Below are 18,952 nucleotides of genomic sequence, written 5' to 3'. Positions count from 1 at the left end.
TACAGAGGTTCATCCCTTTGAAGCAAATCCAGCCGGATTTATCTCCTGCAGAGCGTTCCCGGCTTCCAAAGGCAGCAGGAAAAGCCCTGGGAAAGGCTGCACAGCCACGGGCAGTGCTCAGGGCTCATCTCCTGCACTGGGGACGGACGCAGCAGCCCCAGGAACCACCCCAGACCCCTCATCCTAAAAAAAAACCCCAATTCCTGGGTGTTCCTCCCCAGCCAGTCCCCAGTGTGAGGGCAGAGCTCGGGGGGAGCGTTCTGAGCCACCCTGCAGTGGCTGAGGCTGGGCCCAGCTCAGGAGCTGATCCCACCTGAGCAGGTTCTGGAGCACATCGGGCATGGCCTCGCTCCCTCGGGGCAGGATCCCGCTGGGAATGGGGTTTCTGCTCCCCCTGACCAGCCAGGATTGGTTCTGAATCCTGAGCCAGGCTTTGTTGGGAGCTGCAGGCCCAAGGAATTGGGTACAAAGGTTTGGATTTCTTGGTCTGGTAGCAGGAACCTTTCAGTGAAGCAAAAAAAAAAAAAAATATATATTTATAGATATGGTTCTAAGGAACCCTGGGGCTCAGTGTGGGTGGAATCCAGGATTGCTGGATCTGAACTTGTTCCCAAAGTGCAGGAGAGAGGTCAGGCTGGGAACACACCCCAAGCTGAGCTGCCCCAGGGTTTTGGAGTCTGGTTTGGGTTACCTGGAGCAAGGCAGGAATGTGAATCCTCAGGGGTGGGAAGGACATCCCTGTGAGGCCTCCTCATCCCCCCATGTCCCAAAGGAGCAGGGACACGCAGCAGGCTCAGGGATCTCTCTGCCAGGAGAGCCAGGGCTGGAAACTTCCATCCAATCCAGAAATGTGGGATCTGGGAATGTCCCAGGGAGGAGCTCACCCCTCTCAGCCACATCTCCCTGCCCTGGGCAGAGAGGGATTTATGGGATTGGGATTGAAGGAGAAGCAAGAAGGGGAAATGTGTGGGTATCAGTGCTGCTCCCCAGGGAGATGAGCTGGGATCTGAACAACCACAGGACCAACCTCACCTCCTCCTTCTGCTCCAAAATGTGTCAGGGAGCCCCAGAACCCCGAGTTTCGCTGTTTTATCCACACAAGCAGCCCTCACACTGCTCTTCCACGGAGCAGTGGCTGCTCCCAGCTCGGGATGCTCCGTGCCAACCTCTCTGCCTCCCCTTTCCAGCCTGAGCTTCCTGCTGGGATCTGCTGGCTCCAGCCCTCCCTGAGAGCCATGGGAACCACAGAGGCCACGCTGCGGATGGAGAATGTGGATGTGAAGGAGGAATGGCAAGACGAGGACTTCCCCAGGTGTGTTCCCTGAAAAACAGAAACAAAAACAGGAGAATTTTATTTTTTTTCCTGTGAGAAACCATCAGGGCGTGGAGTGGGAGGGTCCTTCCCACGGCTTCAGAGGCACCAGGAGCCTGAACTCCAACAGGAGCTGAGAATTTTTGGAGCTGCTCTGATTTTGGGATGATTTTGGCAGCCCTGTGTGGGCAGGGGAAGGAGCTGGGTGCGGAGCACGGGGAGGTTGGGGTGGATAGAGGGATCCACAGAGGGATGGAGGGTGGATGGATGGATATGGGAGTGGATTTATGGATTTATGGACTCCTTCCCAGGCTCTGAATCAGGCAGATTGGTGCTGCTGTGCCAGGAATTTGCCATTGGGATGCAGTGAATCCCGATGGGTGCCATCCTTGGGAAAGGAGGTGTGGGGGCGACAGGAGGTGCCAAAGTGGCACCTTCCACCTTCAGAGCCACTCCAGCAGCTGCCCAGAGGTGCCAAAACCCACCCCAGGTGCTCTGAACCCCCATTCCCACCCTCATTCCCACCCCCAGAGCTCCCAGCCCCGGGGCAGGTGCAGATTCTCCCTCTCTGGACACATTCCTGCTCCAGGTGACCCTGCCTGGGCACTGGGATGGTCCTGGGGGGTCTCCAGGGCTCCCTTTGGGGGGGATCTGGCTCTGAGCCCTGCTGGGCACCCGGGGCCAGCCCCAGCCCCTGCTGCAGCTGCAGCCCCAGAGAAAGGGGCTCCTGTTCCCCTGGGATGAGCCTGGCTCTGTTCATCCCAGCTCCAGCTGCATCCCTGTGTGAGCCCCTCTGTGCTGCATCCCACAGGACGCCGTTTGTCCTTCCGCTGCCTCCCGGGGGGCCCCGGCGTTCCCAGGGTGGAATTTCTTTCCCTCTGGGAGAAGAGCAGCTGGATCCCTGCCAGAATCGGGCTCTCCCCTGGTTTTTAATGGAGTAAAAGGAGAGAGAAGTGTGGGGATGGATGGATGGATGGATGGATGGATGGATGGATGGATGGATGGATGGATGGATGGATGATGGATGATGGATGGATGATGGATGGATGGATGATGGATGATGGATGGATGATGGATGGATGGATGATGGATGGATGGATGGATGGATGGATGGATGATGGATGGATGGATGGATGATGGATGGATGGATGGATGGATGATGGATGGATGGATGGATGGATGGATGGATGGATGGATGGATGGATGGATGGATGATGGATGATGGATGGATGGATGGATGGATGATGGATGGATGGATGGATGGATGGATGGATGGATGGATGGATGGATGGATGATGGATGGATGATGGATGGATGGATGGATGGATGGATGGATGATGGATGGATAGGTGATGGATGGATGATGGATGATGGATGGATGGGTGGATGGATGGATGGATGGATGGATGGATGGATGGATGATGGATGATGGATGGATGGATGGATGGATGGATGGATGGATGGATGGATGGAAATCATGGAATGGTTTGGGTTGGAAGTGACCTTAAAACTCATCTTCCTCCCAAGGATGTGGACTCCTTCCACCAGACCAGGCTGCTCAGAGGATACAGACAGGAGATCAAGGTGTAGAAAGGAAAATTTTGTCCCAGAGCTCCCTAGAAAACCTGGGATAAATCTCCAGGACACCTCGGCCCCAACCTGAGCTCTGTCCTGCCCATGCCAGCAGCAAACCCCACCAAATCTTCCAGGGAAATCTCTCCTGGAAATCCCCCAGCACCACCAAACCCAGGAAAACGCCTCGGGAATGAAAGCTGGGAAGAGGCAAAGGGATGTGAGCGGGGCCGGGATGAGCCCGGAGCCCTCAGGACGAGCTCCCCAGCCTCCTCCAGAGGGATTCGAGCAGAATGATGCGAGACAGAGCCCAAACAGCCCCCAGGCAAAGCAGGGAAGGCCAGCTGGGTTCTACTCGCAGTAAAAATAAATAAATTGTCCTTTTCCAGCCGCTTCCCCGCTGGAAGCGTTGGAATAATAGGGCAGAAGCTGCTGCATGTGGGACAGCGGCTCTCCAGCAGCTGATTTGCTGCAGAGCTATTTTTGCCTGCCTGCCATTAGCCAATCTTGCCCCGAAAAGCAGGGGAAAAAAAATAAAAAATAAAAAAAAATGAAAAGCCACATCCTAGACAGAGATCTGGGCCGGGAAAACAGAACCCAGCCGCTCCCCGAGGCCACGGCGCGACATTCCCAGCATTTCCTGGGAAGCTCCTGCGGGAGCAGCTCCTGCCCGTGCGAGGAGGAGCCGGGGGAGCGGAGCGGGCGGATCCTCGCTGCTGCCGGGCTTTGATCTCCGGCTCGGCCCGGCCGGCCCGGGGCGGGGATGCCGTAACCGAGGCGCGGGCGGCGCGGAGCGGGAGCATGCTCATTCCTGCATCCATCGCTGCATCCGTTCCTGCATCCATCGCTGCATCCGTTCCTGCATCTATCGCTGCATCCCGCCTTGCATCCATCGCTGCATCCGTTCCTGCATCCATCCCTGCATCCATCGCTGCATCTGTTCCTGCATCCATCCCTGCATCCATCGCTACATCCGTTCCTGCATCCATCCCTGCATCCATCGCTGCATCCATCCCTGAATCCATCCCTGAATCCATCCCCGCATCCATCCCCGCATCCATCCCCGCATCCCGCCCCTCATCCCGCCGTGCCCGCTCCCTCCCCGCGAGCACCGGGCACCGGGGACGGGCCCGGAGCAGAGCGGAGCCCCCCGAGCCTCGGGCAAAGCCCCGCGCCCCCCGAATTCGGCATCCGGGGCCGAGCGCGCTGTGCCGGGAGGATTTCCGCGGGAGGCGGTGACTGCAGCAGCCTCGGGGAAGGTAAGGAAGGCTTTTCCTTCCCCTCGGCCCGTCCCGAGGTGGATCCCGGGATGAGGCAGCAGCTGCCGCACGTACTCAGCAGCGGCTGCCCCGCTCCCCTCCCCTTTCTGTGGCACCGAATCGTGCCGGGCGCTGCTCCCGGACGGACAAACAGCCGCACCTCGCTGGGGACAGGAGCAGCTGGAGGGGACCGGGGTGTCCGGGCAGCCCCCGAGGTCCCCGGGGTGCCTTTGGTGGGCTCCTCGTCTCTCATAAATACACAAGGGCCAGCAGCAGAGGATTATCCCTTAATCTACATATTTATAGGGTTTAATTTGGCCGCTGGCCCCGGCGTCATGGCAGCGGAAGAGGAGCAGGGCAGAGCTGGGTTGGATCCTGTCCCCGTTGTCACCTCCCCTCCTGTGTGGCTGTCAGCGACCTCTGCACAGGCCCGTCCTCATCCCTAAAATCCCTGCGTTTCTCCTGCTCCGTGGGAACTGTCCCAGCAGCAGGATTTTACAGCTCCTGGGCAGGAGATGTCTTAAACACAAACCTGCCTTAAATGTGAACTTGTGGAGTTGGCGGGGTTTGGTCAAGAAATGTCAAAGGCAGAGAATTCCAGGGGACAGGAATGGAGTCCCAGCTCCAGCTAAGGGGAAAAGCAGCCGGGAATGCCCGGGGTGGGCAGCGGAGAGCGAGGCTCAGCCACAGCAAAGGTTCCTGGCCACAGCCCGGATCCAGATCCCCACACAGCAGCTCCCAAAGGGCGACAGCCAAGCCCTGTGGATTGATTTTAGCAAGGAAAACTTTCAAATGCATCGATGCCTCCAGCTGCAGGGGCCGTGATTTGAACCAGGAGGGTGCAGGAGCCGAGCACGAGAGGCTGCAAATCCCAGGAAAAGAGGGCTGGGATGGCCTCTGGCTCCAAAATAGGGGCTGGAGTGCTGACGCTTGGAATTCAAACCTCAGCAGGGGCTGGGAGTCACCCCGTGGGGGCTGAGGTGACAATTTGGGGTTCCCAAGCAGAGCCAGCACCAAGGAGAAGCTGCTTCCCGGGAAAGGGGGTTGTGGCCGGCCTTTGGATAAAACTGAGATGGATTGGGATCAAAGCATCCCTCCCTGTGGGTTGTGGCCAGGGAACAGGGACAGAGCACGGAGCACAGAGGGGCCTCCCTGGTGCCCTAATGAGGAGCCCCAGGAGTTCCTAGAGAAAAAACGAGGAGGAGAAGGAGAAGGAGAATGTTGCCAAGGTGGTCTGGGGTGAGGATTTGCTCCCTGGCTGGATTTTTCATCCCTTGGGATGGTTTGGAGGTGAGAGGGGATTGCACAGCACTCCAGGAGGGAAGCACAGATCCTGAATTCCCTGAGGGAACCCCTGAGGATGAGCTGGCTGGGAAAAGGGAAGGGGCAGAGCACAGTGTGCTTTCCCCACTCTCAGAATTCCTTTTCCCTAAGCATCCCCTGCTCCCTGCTGTGTTTCTCCCTCGTGTCCTGCAGGCCTCTCCCAGAAGAGACGGGGATGGAGTCACTGGGAAGCCCCACGGAAGACGAGACCACGTCCTGTAAGTACCAACCCTCTCCAGAGCCGAGGAAACTGAGGCAGGGAGAAAGCCTTGGGCTCTCCACTAAAAAAATCCTTCTGTGGGAGAGGAAACCAGCGAGGATTTGAAGTGGTTCATCTTTCCTGGGGGAGGAACCCGGGCTCTCAGGGGTGTGGGCACTTCCATCCCAGTGCCCTCCAGTCCTGAGGGCTCCAGATCCGTATTCCATCATGGAATGCTCCGTGGGGATGTCTTGCTCCGAGGATCCAGCCACAGGACACCCTGTCAGTTGTTTCCCTTTTAACTCCAGCTCCTCCCAACACTCTGAACTTTAACGGGGCCCATCGGAAGCGGAAGACACTTGTTGCACCTGAAATCAACATTTCCCTGGACCAGAGCGAGGGCTCCATCCTCTCTGATGATTTCCTGGACACACCAGATGACCTGGACATCAATGTGGACGATATTGAAACTCCTGATGAGACAGATTCCCTCGAATTCCTGGGCAATGGGAACGAACTGGAATGGGAAGGTAAAAGGCTGGAAAAAACATTTCCAGGGGTTGGGGTGGTTTTTAGCCTCATTTTAAAGACTTTTGACAGCAGCTGAGGACTGATAAGCAGAGGGAGATTTCAAAGTCATTTCTATAATATTTGGGCAAGATTTAAAGCCCATAAACCAGCAGAGATCAAGGCTGGAGGTGAAACATGATCAGAGCATCGTCCCTGGGGTTACCAAAGCCCTTCCCACGTTCTCTTCAAGGCAGAACTCTTTGTCCCTTTCCCAGATGACACCCCCGTGGCCACGGCCAAGAACATGCCCGGGGACAGCGCAGACCTGTTTGGGGACGGGGGGACAGAGGATGGCAGTGCCACCAACGGCCGGCTCTGGAGAACCGTCATCATCGGCGAGCAGGAGCACAGGATCGACCTCCAGATGATCAAACCCTACATGAGGGTGGTGACGCACGGAGGTGAGCTCAGGGTGGCCACAGCATGGGTGGCTTTGTCCCTCTGTGTCGTGCTGGAGGGGACACCAAGGCTGGCTGGGTCCTGTTTGGGGGGAAAATCTCTGGTTTTTTGGTACCTGTGCGTGGCAGAGAGGCACAAAAGTGCTGAGATGGTGCTAAAAATATTTAGTGATTGTAGAATTGACATCTGGAGGGAGAAGAGCAGTCCCTGACATGCTCCAGGGTCCACACGTGTGCAGTCAGATCTGTTTCCCAAATCAAAGCAAAGCCAAGGAATCACCCGGCTTTTAAACCCCCAAACCCTTTCTCTGAACCCCAAATCCACATTACAGCCAAAACCAGCGGGAGATCTCCCCGTGAATGAGGCTGAAGAGAGAAACGCTCACCTGGCGCTGAGCAGAGACACAAAAAGCACCCCAGGAGCAAATTTCAGTGCTGTTTCTCCCTCAGCTCTCCTGTTTTTCCCTGGAAAGCGTCACCTGTGTTTCTTTGCCAGGATACTATGGGGAAGGTCTCAACGCCATCATCGTCTTTGCCGCCTGCTACCTCCCGGACAGCAACCTGGCAGATTATCACTACATCATGGAAAACCTCTTCCTGTGAGTGCCTGCGGAGCTCTGGGAGGGACAGGAGGGTGAGGCAAGCAGCACAACAGCTTCCCTGTGTCCGTGGCATCCGGAATCTCAGCTGGGATGGGTCTGGATCCAAGCCCAGCGCTCCCAGTGGGCAGCTGCAGGCTGGAGCGAGCGGCACGGGTGGGACACCGGCCCCAGCTCCGAGTCCAACAAGCCAAACCATTCAAATATTCCAGTTAATTATTCCTGGGATGGACTGGCACCCAGGCTGGAGCGTGCTGGGATCGCTGCCCAGCTGGGAGACGCTGCTGCTGGGCACGGAGAGGAGCTGGGGTGACCAGCAGGGCACAAACTGCTGATCCCTGAGGGACACCCCGGGACACCAAACCTCTCCCAAGACCTGCAAAGAAAGGCTCTGGAGCTGTTCCAGGGGGACATGGGGGTGAAATCTAAGAGATGTTTTTTGAGTCTCATTTGGGTCCCTTTTGGTCACCCCCTGCCAGGTACGTGATCAGCAGCCTGGAGCTGCTGGTGGCCGAGGACTACATGATCGTGTACCTGAACGGGGCCACGCCCCGCAGGAGGATGCCAGGCCTGGGCTGGCTGAAGAAATGCTACCAGATGATTGACAGAAGGTGAGAACCCTGCTGCTGGGGCCTCCTCATCAGCCCCAGGCCTCTGCCCATCCTACAATTCAAAGGACAATCAGATGCTGTTCTTCAACAGGAATGAGTCTGAGCCAGTCCCGCTTTCCTTACACCTGCCAGATTGGACCTCAAAAATCTTCCTGTTCCACTCCCCTGCCGTGGGCACGGACACCTTCCACTATCCCAGCTTGCTCCAAGCCTTGTCCAACCTGGCCTTGGAGTATTTTGGTTTATTTTTTATTTCTATTTTACACTTTATATTTTATTTTTTAATTTATTTTGGATCTAGTGATATATATAGCGCTCCCATATCCTGCTGAGCTGGGATGAGCTTCCCAAGGGGTTTTACCTGAGGCTGATCAGCACCACAGCTCCTGTTAGAGCCCAGCACAGCTCAGGGCAGTTTAGGAAAGGTCCCTGGAATGTGACACTCTGTCCCTTGCCCTGTCCCCAGGCTGAGGAAGAACCTCAAGGCCCTGATCATCGTGCACCCGTCGTGGTTCATCCGGACTGTGCTGGCCATCTCCAGACCCTTCATCAGGTGAGCACAACGTCCCCAAATCATTGGGGTTTGGAATCACAGGGTCACGGGATATCCTCAGTTTGGAGGGATCCACAGGGATCATCCAGCCCTGCACTGACACCCCAACAATCCCTCCCTGCCCCAGAGCGCTGTCCAAGGGCTCCTGGAGCTCTGGCAGGGTTGGGAATGTGCCCATTCCCTGGGGAGCCTGGGCACTGCCCAGCACCTGATTTCCATCCCAAATCCCTGGCACAGCCCCAGTGGCCCCCTGGGGTTTCATCTCACAAACCAGATTTTGTCAGACCTTCGGCAGGGGTGAGCAAGGTGAAGCTGTCACTTGTCCTGCATCTCTCAGACACTTCCAGTGACACCTCCAGAGGTGTTTTTAGGAGCCACTGGGGTGGCACTGCTCCTCTCCCTCTATCTCTCTCTGCCAGTGTGAAGTTTATCAATAAGATCCAGTATGTCCACAGCCTGGAGGAACTGGAGCAACTCATCCCCATGGAGCACGTGCAGATCCCGGACTGCGTCCTCCAGTGAGTGCCACAGGGACCCTGGGGCTCTGGGGAGGGGCAGCACAGAGCTGGGGCTGGGCCAAAATCCATGGATTGGGAAGGCAGAGCCCAGGGAAAAGCCGGTGCCAGCCAGACTGTGGCAGCTTGGAGCTCCTGGCACCCTCAGAGCCAGCACTAAACGTGACTAAAAGCCAGCAGCAGCGTTTAAAGGATGTTTTGTCTTTGTTGCAGGTATGAAGAAGAGAGGATCAAGGCCAGAAAAGAAAGGTAAGATGAATTTGGGGAGGGATGGGATGAACAGTGGCTGTTCCCCATCCATCACCACAGAAAGGCACTGGAGTCTCCCTCCTTCCCACGGGGGGACGGATTCCCGACGGGATTTGTCTTTACAGGGCAGAGGAGAAGCAAGACATGGCTGAGAGGGAAAGGTAAGAACTCTGATTTATCCTTCCCTCCAACAATCTCTGGGGATGAGAACAGCCCCACGGCTTGGTAGCACCCCTGGGACCCACATGGACATTCCCAGAGTGTTCAGGAGCTGCTGAAGGCTGGAACTGTAGGGAAGGGAAGTTCTGGAGGGGTTTGGAAGACAAGATCCTTTGCCAGGATAAGAGGTTTAGGCCCTGATCAGAGTGAAACAGCCTCTCATTCCAATTCCTGAGGGGGAACAGGGAAACATCCAGTGGATGAGGCTGAATTTATTCCAAGAAATAGCCAGGAGCTCAGGGCAGAGAGGGGGGATTGGTTTGTGCTGGAGATTCCCTTATTTTGTCCTCTCTTTGCAGCAGGCCCGTGCCCCCAGCAGAGGATCAGGAAACCAGGTTTGAGCTGTTTGTGTGTCTGGGACAGATTCCCTGGCATTTGTGATCCATGACCAGGAAAGCCAAGCCTGGCTTAGGCCCAGGATCCCCCAGCCTGGTGTCACCCAAGGCTTTGTCCCCTCCGCCCATGAAACCATGACTGGCACCATCTGTGTCCCCAACACACTTTTGTGAACAGTTTCACCCAAATTCACTCATTTTTTGTTGATGTGGTGGCAATAATAACATTTCCTACCTCAGTTTGCTGCCTGGAAACCCCTCCTGTCTCTCTTTTTCTGCCCAGCATGTCCTGAGTGGGAGCAGCACTGAGGAATGGAGTAGGAGAAGGAGCAGCCTGGCAGTCACCCACCTCAACGACCTTTGGGGACAAGACCTTGCCACCACCTTCTTCCAAGCCCTGTAAATCCTGGAGCCTGCCTCCTCTGCCTCCAAGATGCAAAGTCCTTTAACCTTTTGGGAATCGCTATCCTTTAGGAAAAAAAAAAAAAGAACAAAAACCAAATGAACCCCCCAGAAAACGAAGCAAGAACAGCACTTTTCAGGACAGGTTCTGGTGTGTTTCAGGAATGGTCTGTGGAGAGCACTGGCACAGTGCAAATACTCGCTGTGTATCCTTGTAGTAAGTCAAGAGCATCCTCCAGTCCATGAATCCCCAGCCCAGAAAGAGAATTTATTTTTGGTTTAAATTATAAACCCTTCCCTGCACTCGCTGCTGGCCAGCGCGGAGCCCTTTTGCGTTTTCCAGGACATCCCAAAAGCTGCCAGCCCCGGGAATAACGACCACGGGCAATGGAAAGAGCTTTTCCCTCATTTTCACAGCCAGTGTGAGTTTCCTCCTGAAGATCCCGAGTGCCCAGGCCCTCGGCAGCACTGCCAGCTTCCATCATCTCCACTTCCTCCCTAACTCATTCCCATGAGGAAATCCCATGGCTTTTTCATGGTTTTATTCCTGGTTTGTCCCATCCCGGTGTGTGAGGCTCTGGAGGGATCCCACATGGATCATTTGGAATGGAAAATTCCACAGAACCCTCTCCTGGACGCACACATGCCAACGGGTCTGGCTTTAGAAGGAGCCTTAGGGAAGTTTCCCGTGTCTGGATCTTGCACCACTGGACAATCACTCGCTGCTGGTGCCTCCTAGGAGCTGCTAAAACCTTGGAAGTTTCCCTCAGGAGAGCCTCATCCATCAGCATTCCTGCCTGGGAAATGCCCTGGGAGAGCACAGGACACAGGGCCAGGCTCTGGAGCCGGGGGGTGCAGGTGCGACATCGGCTCTCGGAATTCGCATTTTGGACTCGTGAGGATTCTGTGAGCGAAGGAGAGGGGGAAAGAAATTAAGGAACAAGGGTCTGGCCAAAATTCTTTGGAAACTCCTGATTCCACAGCCAGCTTGCATGGCTCGGGCTGGATCCCTGGCAGTGCCCAAGGGATGGTGGAAGGGGTCCCTGCCCAGGGTGGGATTGGGTGGGATTGAAGTTCCCTCCAGATCATTCCAGGATTCCCTGATTCCGTGGTCGGGTAAAACCCCTCTCAAACACCCTCAGATGAAGAATTCCCTGCCCATCTCATCGCTTCAAGGAGGAGAATTCTGGCACAGCAGGATTTTTCCTGAAGGCAGGGGTGGCTCCTCTGGACACACAAAGCTGCTTTTCTCTTCCTGTCAGTGAACAGAACCACTCTGGATGAGATCCTTCTTCCCCTGGATGCTCCAAGGAAGCACCAAAAGTTCTTTTTAACCTTAATTCTCATTTGAGATGTTCTCCTCAGCCACGGATGGATCTCCTGCCCACACCTTTGCATGGAAAGCAGAGCACCAACCCAGAGGCTGAAGATGGAAAAAAATTTCCACATTCCATCTGAAAAAAAGCACTAAAAAAGTTCATTGTAACACAAATATCGACAAAATATTCCAAGTTTATGGATTTAGAGAAGAATCATCAGCTTTCCACCGAGAGCGTGACCCACGCTGGGCACTGCAAGGGAAGTTTGCAATTATACAATAAATAAAGTGGATAAAACATTGAATGATGGGTTCAAAATCCAACCCTAGAAAGCTTTTGTGCATCAAAAAACGTTCAAAAATACTGCTGTATCCATGGAAAACATGGACGTGGGAGATAAGGAATCCAAATCTCCTTTCACGTGGGGGCTCTGGATCCTCAGCAGTCTCCACACCAGAATGTGCTTTTTGGTTAATTCCTCCCCAAAACCGCTCTGTCTGCACTTTCAGAAGATAAAAAAAATACAGAATGAGCAGATCTGACAACGAAAATTCACATTTTTCCAAGTAATTCCTTCAGAGGAAGGGAATTTCAGCTGGAAAAAGGACAGATCCCAATTTCCCTTCACGAGACAGAGGCGGGCAGTGGTTTCCATGCAAATGTCAATTTTTAACCTCTTGGAATTTTTTTTTTTTGTTTGTTTGTTTCAAAAAGTGCACTTTGTGATGGAGCACTCCAAGTGGTGTGCACTGGATTTTAATTATTCACAGAGTTTTATGAGTGTGGAAAGTTTATGTTCCTGGATGGATGGATGGATGGATACATGGAAAATGTTTTTATGTCTTTTCAACACAGAGAAGAACCTGCAGCCCCACCAAGGAGAAATCAGAAATGCCAAAAGCGCATTTTATAGCAGCAAAATAAAAGAAAAAAATTAATTATCATTAAGTTTTTTCAACCAGTGATTTTAGACATTGTTGCAAAACAAAAAGCTACAAATTCTTGGACAGAAACAGAAATAAAAAACCATCCCTGTCCCAAAGGTGGAGCGACAAATCTCAGCTGGATGGGGAGAAATCTGCACTGCTGCTGGTAAAAGTGCATTTCCAGTGGAACTTTGACCAGTCTATAAATATATAAATATGTTTAAAGAATAAAATGAAATAAAACTTCGTCCCTTTAGCAATACCGCTGGACTGCTCGGTGTCCCAGACGTGCAGCAGGCTCTGTTCCCGCCTCACATCCCTGCAGGATCAAGATTTTCATTCGTCAGTTCCCTGGGTTGTATTCAGCAGTTTCTGGTCTGATTTGACTTTTCCTGAGATTTTTCTTCCTGGTGAATCCATGGGAAGTCACATTTTAGCTGCAGAAAAGGTTCTTTTATTCCCACATTCACTGAAATCCTGGTGTTTTTACTCGTGTGTTTAATGGCCGGGCCTCAATTCACTCCACATCAGCCTGAAAAATCCAATCTCTTCCTGTACAGTTGATTCCAGAGCAGGAATTCCCTTTGCCTCTCTTTGAGGATTTATCCCAGGCCCTCCTCAGCTCCAGACAGCTCCAACTTTTCAGGTTTTTCACAGAGAATCGCCCAGATTTGGGACAGTCCAGTCATTTTTATTGTGGTTCACGAGGAGTCAAGCCTGGGATGCTGCCGGAGGTTCCACTGGAATAATTCATCCCATTTCTTTCTGTCCAGTGCTGTGAAAATGTGAGTGGATATTCAAAGCTTCCCTCATGGTAATTTTTCCATCTCTTTTTTCCCCCAAAAAACGTGCAGGAAAGGTTTTAAAGGCAACCAATCCTCTTTTTCAGAGGATTTCAAAAAACCCAGGAGTCGAGGAAAGGCTGGTGGTGATGAGCTGGGATTGGCCTGGAGCAGGAGAAAGGAGCAAAAAACTGGCTCCAAACACAAAAAGCACATTTTTCTCTTTTCTATTTCCTTCTTTCCTTCCGTCCTGGCAGCCAGAAACGCAGCAGGTTTTGGTGGAGTCCAGAACTCCCCAGCACAATAAACCACAATCCCAGGGGTCTTTTTTTTTTGTTGTTCCTTTCCAGCCCAACCCCACCTGTACAAACGTGTGAAATGTCATTTTTTTCTGCAGTGGTTGTGATTAGGTGGTTTGTGCTAACAGACTGTTCATCTGTACCCTGAGTTTTGCTTTGTATTATTCCATAAAATCTGTGGATATTCAATTAAAATGAGACTAATCCTTCTGCCAACCCTTCCTTCTGTCGGGAGATTTTATTTAGGATTTGGCTTCATGTTGAAAATATGAGGAAAATTTTTTGTTTGGATGTCATTCCCTTGAAGAAAGGCCTCCCTGGAAATTCTGACACTGCAAAATTCCAAGTGTTTTTACTAAAATAACTCCTGTTCTGGAGGATTCTTTCCCAGTTTCCATCAGCTTTAGGAAAGAACCCTGAAAAAAATTCCTTTCCTTGGGTTTCTATCAACCTGTACAGAACCCTGCTCGTCTCAAATTGCTTAATCTCATATTATTTTTACATATATTTTTATAATCTAATTAATACCATGACTGGAAATTGAATTATGAACTCAAACACACGAGGAGTGACTTCCAAGAGGGCAGGGATGGGTGGGATTTTGGGAATTCTCTGTGTGGAATTAAAAAAAAAAAAAAGAAAAGAAGAAGCTTGGGTTTGCCTCCAGACAGAAAAATCTTTTCCAATTTCAATCTACCTTTAGCAGCTGAGTGAAAATCAGCATTTTTCCACCTCCTCTGTCACACGAGCTGGGAGCTGAGCTCTGTCCTCCCACGGGCTGCTCTTCCCTGACAGCGACTGCAGCTCCTGAGTGGGGAAATCTCCAGGAAAAGCTCGTTCCAGCATGAATATTCCGAGGGGTTTCCCTTCCTGGCTGATGTCCCAGACACAAATCAAAATTCCCAGCTCAAGATAATGAGGATTTCTCCCGAACTGTCAACCCCTACTTGAGGGGTGAGGTTGATCCTGCCTGGTTTTATCCATCTGAAAATGAGATGTGCATTTAAAGGAGTTCGGTTTCCCTCTGGATGAGGGAGGTGATTTCAAGGGATGATTTCACCTGCCTGGGGCTGAGTCCCTCTCTGGTGAGGTCTCCTCCCTACTGGGGGTAAACCAGTAAATATCAGTAAATACCCAGTTATCAGAATATAGATAGATAAATAGCAGTAAATACCCACTCACATCCTTTAGGATTCATTCACTGAATTACAGCTGAGGGCAGGAAAACAAAGTGATGATGTGAGAGGAAAAGAGAAGAAGGGCTGGAACATTCCCTCCTTTCCCAGCACGCGCTTGGATCGCTCACCTTGGCACCTCGGGTTAAATTCTGGGCCTGTTTGAGGCTTTTTGTTGACTCCACCTTTTGTTTAACAATCCCCAACAATCACAGCCTGTCGTGTTTTCCAAAGGCTCCTGGAGCTCGGGCAGCTTGGGAACGTCCCCGTTCCCTCGGGAGGGGGAAGAACCTTTCCCTGATTTCCATCCCAAATTCCCCTGGCACAGCTCCTGGTGAGGTCCCTCCTACTTCCAGGACCCTTTTCCAGGCTGATCCCACTTCCCAAAGCAGTGTCTAGAACCCCTGGGTCTAGAACCCAGTCCAGAACCAATCTAGAACCAATCTAGAACCCAGTCTAGAACTGCTCTAGAACCAGATCTAGAACCGCTCTAGAACCCAGTCTAGAACCGCTCTAGAACCAGATCTAGAACCCAGTCTAGAACCGATCTAGAACCGCTCTAGAACCCAGTCTAGAACAGCTCTAGAACCAATCTAGAACCCGATCTAGAACCGCTCTGGAACCACCAGTCTGGAACCACCAGTCTGGAACCACTGGTCTAGAAACCCCCGTGTTTTTTTCCCCTCTGTCTTTTCCTCAGCCCCAGCCCTGCCTTGTCCAAGCCCTCCATGTGAGCTCTCCCATGGGATCTCCAGCAGCTGGAATGTCACCCTGATGGTGGCAGCTCCTGGCTGGGAGCCACCAGGAGGAGGTTTCAGCCATTTAAACCTCACACTAATTAAGTCTGCTATTCCACTGCCCTCATTTCCCTCGCTCTGAGCTGCTGCCCTCACTGAGGCTCACGGCAAATTCTCCTCTCCGGATGGTTCTGCTTCCCTGTTCTCCTTCAAACACGGAGCCTTGGGAAGCTCCCCAGCCTTGGAGAACGACTCTGAGCCACCCAACTCCCCCAGAGTCCTGCAAAGAATAAGTAACTCCAAATTTCAACATTCCCAAGTGAAAATGACTCCCATTTCTTGCCTCTGACGTCCCCTCCGGGCAGGCATAACCTTGGCATAACCTTGCCCATCCCATAAACAATGTCTTATGATTAGGGGAGGATTAAAATTCTGAATTAAAGCCGCAGAAGATATGAGTCACTTTCTGCAGCAGAAAGGTCAGCAGGCACCCAGGAACTAAACAATCCCAGGGGAATAATGTCCCGATGGCTCCGTGAATATTAAACTGCCCCCTGCTAAATTTAGCCGAGTTTGAACAAAGAATATTTATATGAACTTTTAGTAAACATTAGTACTCTAAAAATAACATTTTGAGAGGGAACATTGCCTGTCTTTGATTCAGGCTCCCTGGTGAATGGCATTTGTATGAGTAAAGTGTCAGGCAGATAACGTATCTCTGCCATAAACAAGCCCCAAAAAAAGGAAGTTTCAGATGACCGAGGCACAGCTCGCCCAGAAACGGGGCTAAAAAAAGCCTTTCTGAACATCTGGCATTTGCATAACTCATATTTTAGCGGTTTGGGTGAAGTTTGCTGGAGCTGGGCAGGGTGAAGGGCCGGCAGTTGTTGGGCTGAGGTGGGTTTTGCTGGGAAGGAAGGAGCCAGCTGGAATGGGATCTCCAAATACAGGCAGGCACCTCCAGAGGAGCAGCAGCTCCCAGGCCAGGCAGGAATCTGGGAATTCCAGTTATGTGGGTGAATTCCAGCTCCCAGCGTGGCTGCTGGCTGAGCAGGAACAGGGGAGAGAGGAAAAACACCCCGAGGAGCCTGAAAACAAAGTGGGGAAAGGAACAGCACTGAGGGGCTGAGCAAAAGGTTTAAAAATGAGGTTTTATACTGAGGAAAAGGAGCTTTTACACTGAGAAGTGAGCTTTTAAATGAGGAGAAATGAGCTTTTAAATGAGGAGGAATGAGCTTTTACCCTGAAGAGAAAGGAGCTTTTACACCAAGGAGAAATGAGCTTTTACACTGAGGAGAAAGGAGCTTTTACACTGAGGAAAAGGAACTTTTACACTGAGGAGAAATGAGTTTTTAAATGAGCTTTTGCATCAAGGAGAAATGAGTTTTACATTGCCAGGAATGGGGTTTGCAGCTGGGAGCTTCAACAAAGCCCAACAGCAACAACAAATGTTCCCGTGTCCTTCAATCCTCCCGTTCCCAGAAGAAACAGAAGTGTTGACATTCCTTATGGAGATAGTGGGACACTGCTCTGGATTCCCTGATCCCAAACCATCCACCGCAATTATTGTCTGCTTCCAACACTAATCGTTCCTTGTTTCCTTTGATACAGCTTTGGCCAAATCCTCATTTGTTTCACCCTTTCCCAAGGGTAAAAACCCCTCCTGTATCCCCGAGCCACGTCCCTGCAGGCAAATCCAACTGGGCAGAATGCAAACCTCACTCACTGGGATGGAATTTTCCAAAAATATTTGGATTAGCAGGTCTGCAGTGCAAAGAGAACTGGAGCAGAGGTGGCCGGGGTCGGTGTCCCCTCGGACTTTTGACACCATTTTGGAGCCTCTTGGTTTCTTTTTCCCTTCACATGAGGTCAAATGCAGTAAAACAATCCCTGGAGTTGGATTTCTTAACCCAGACAACTTCCTAGTTCAGGAATGGGCGAGAAAAACAATAAAAGGCATAAAACTCTTGAGTAGGAGACAATTTGAGGACAATTTAGCAATTTTTTTTACCTTTGTCAGTTGAGGGGTGATGTGGGGAAATGGAAATGCCCAGCAGGGCTGGAAATTCAACTTCCCTGAGTTTGCTTGAGAATCCAAGCTCCAGATTTCACTGGAATGATCATTTTACCCTGGAATTGATGGTGACAGAGGTTCCTCCAGGAAAAACCAAATTATTTATTAATATTTCCCCTAATAACAATAATAATAACAGTGGGAACATTGGAATTAAGACTGGAAAAGCTCATCAGCTGTACTCACAGCCATAAAGTCATGAGGTTCTACCTTAAAACTGATTTCCTTTCTTACCTTCAATATCTTCCCTGCAAAACCTCCAGAATCTTGACTCTGGCAGTTAAAATTTCCCTAATTTGAAGTTCATGTTTATTCACGAGCAGCTCATTTTAGCACTTGGTTTTGGCCTGGTGGCTGAGCAGCAGAAACAGCTTTGAAGAGAAAAACAACATTTTTATTTTTATTTTTATTTTAGTTCAACGGACACAGCTGGGCTGAGACAAAGGAGGTTTGAAGCCACAAACCTCCTTCCTCAGGCCTGAAAGAGAAAAATTCAAGTTAATTCTGACAGCTCAGGAGCAGGTCAGAATAAAAGTTAATGATGTCAAACACAATTTGAGGAGAAGTACCCTGAAGATAATGGGGATAGGAATAAGGAGTGGGATGGTGCCATGGGGCACAATGAGGCAAAGAAGATGCCAGAACCCAAATGATCTGGAGGATCCTATACTTTATTAATTAGGAAATATCTAAATATATATATATACACACACACACATATATTCCTTCAGAAACTTCCTTGGAATCCTGGATATTTGGATTTTACACTGTGAAAGCTGAAGACCCCAAGGCAAAATGACAAACAGGACCCCAAATACACGAATTTGGTTTTACTGATTTTTTTACCACCCCACTGCAGGACAAGGAACCTTTAATATTTTTAACTGTGACCTTTTAATCCTGCCACAGTGGTTTTATAAAAAGGGAGAACAAGGCAAGATATTATTTTAAAATGCACATTATCAACTTATAAAAATATTGCTGAAAAGCCTGATATTGCTCAGAGAACCCCAATTAAGAAACATCTGGAATAATTCAAATTAAAGCACAGGTTCCACAAGGTGTAGAGTTAACTTACCTTAAAAAGCCTTATTTTATGTGAGTTAACTGGGGAGGAGGAGGCTCTCTGGAGAGATAATAGTTTAGGAATTTGTGTCTATTTACAAAAAACAAACTGTTCAAAAAATTCCTTGTAAAGAGACATTCCAGGAAGATTCACTCCACATTCCTTTCTCTGAACAGCTTGACTGAAAAGGAAAAAAAACCCAAAAAAATTAAGATTTAATTCCCCCCACCTTTTTTTTTTTTTCTTTTTGTTTTTCAGGAGTTTCGAGAAAAATTCCTTCCCGTGCCACTGCTGGACGAGTTTCAAATAATCAGATGGGAACTGGGGAATAAAGGAAGGGAGACAGCAAAGGAAAAAAATCACGACTTAATTATATCCCGCACACCTCTGCGGCTCGCCGGGCTCCCGAGGGGATGGTGGTGGGGCTGACATTTCCACCTGCCCCATGACTAATTTAG

The 18,952-nt window shown here is 51.0% G+C and overlaps 1 protein-coding gene and 1 long non-coding RNA gene across 6 annotated transcripts; one reads left to right on the top strand and one right to left on the bottom strand.

Annotated features, from left to right (window-relative positions):
- Positions 1 to 1,065: 1,065 nt before the first annotated feature.
- On the top strand, positions 1,066 to 10,186 carry ATCAY (ATCAY kinesin light chain interacting caytaxin). 2 transcript variants are annotated; one of them, XM_058858384.1, is made up of 12 exons: positions 1,066 to 1,312; positions 5,620 to 5,684; positions 5,974 to 6,195; positions 6,451 to 6,636; positions 7,130 to 7,232; positions 7,712 to 7,843; positions 8,310 to 8,396; positions 8,816 to 8,914; positions 9,125 to 9,160; positions 9,286 to 9,321; positions 9,679 to 9,714; positions 9,998 to 10,186. In XM_058858384.1, the coding sequence occupies exons 1-12, from the start codon at positions 1,152 to 1,154 to the stop codon at positions 10,005 to 10,007; spliced, it is 1,173 nt and encodes a 390-aa protein (XP_058714367.1). In that variant the 5' UTR covers positions 1,066 to 1,151; the 3' UTR covers positions 10,008 to 10,186. The 2 variants fall into 2 exon arrangements, with proteins under 2 accessions (XP_058714367.1, XP_058714366.1); XM_058858383.1 differs by lacking the exon at positions 9,998 to 10,186 and having other exon boundaries at positions 9,679 to 9,760.
- A 2,870-nt stretch (positions 10,187 to 13,056) lies between these two features.
- LOC131589199 (uncharacterized) lies at positions 13,057 to 18,944 on the bottom strand. 4 transcript variants are annotated; one of them, XR_009279696.1, is made up of 5 exons: positions 18,880 to 18,944; positions 18,507 to 18,675; positions 17,366 to 17,799; positions 17,081 to 17,276; positions 13,058 to 13,136 (listed from the first exon to the last, which is right to left on the bottom strand). It is a non-coding gene; the product is annotated as an uncharacterized LOC131589199 (long non-coding RNA). The 4 variants fall into 4 exon arrangements; XR_009279695.1 differs by lacking the exon at positions 18,880 to 18,944 and having other exon boundaries at positions 18,507 to 18,869; XR_009279698.1 differs by lacking the exons at positions 13,058 to 13,136; positions 18,880 to 18,944 and adding an exon at positions 15,242 to 16,442 and having other exon boundaries at positions 18,507 to 18,869.
- Between the last annotated feature and the right edge of the window lie 8 nt (positions 18,945 to 18,952).

This window comes from Poecile atricapillus, chromosome 28, assembly GCF_030490865.1.
Source record: "Poecile atricapillus isolate bPoeAtr1 chromosome 28, bPoeAtr1.hap1, whole genome shotgun sequence".
In the NCBI taxonomy this organism is placed as follows: domain Eukaryota; kingdom Metazoa; phylum Chordata; class Aves; order Passeriformes; family Paridae; genus Poecile; species Poecile atricapillus.
This window is presented reverse-complemented; position numbering and strand designations above follow the sequence as displayed.

Bases quoted from the DNA above. Each gene is read 5' to 3' on its own strand.
- ATCAY (XM_058858383.1), top strand. From the start codon at position 1,152: ATGCTCCGTGCCAACCTCTCTGCCTCCCCTTTCCAGCCTGAGCTTCCT. The intron at 7,233-7,711 runs GTGAGTGCCTGC...ACCCCCTGCCAG, and splicing joins ATCATGGAAAACCTCTTCCT to GTACGTGATCAGCAGCCTGG. The intron at 9,161-9,285 runs GTAAGATGAATT...TTGTCTTTACAG, and splicing joins ATCAAGGCCAGAAAAGAAAG to GGCAGAGGAGAAGCAAGACA.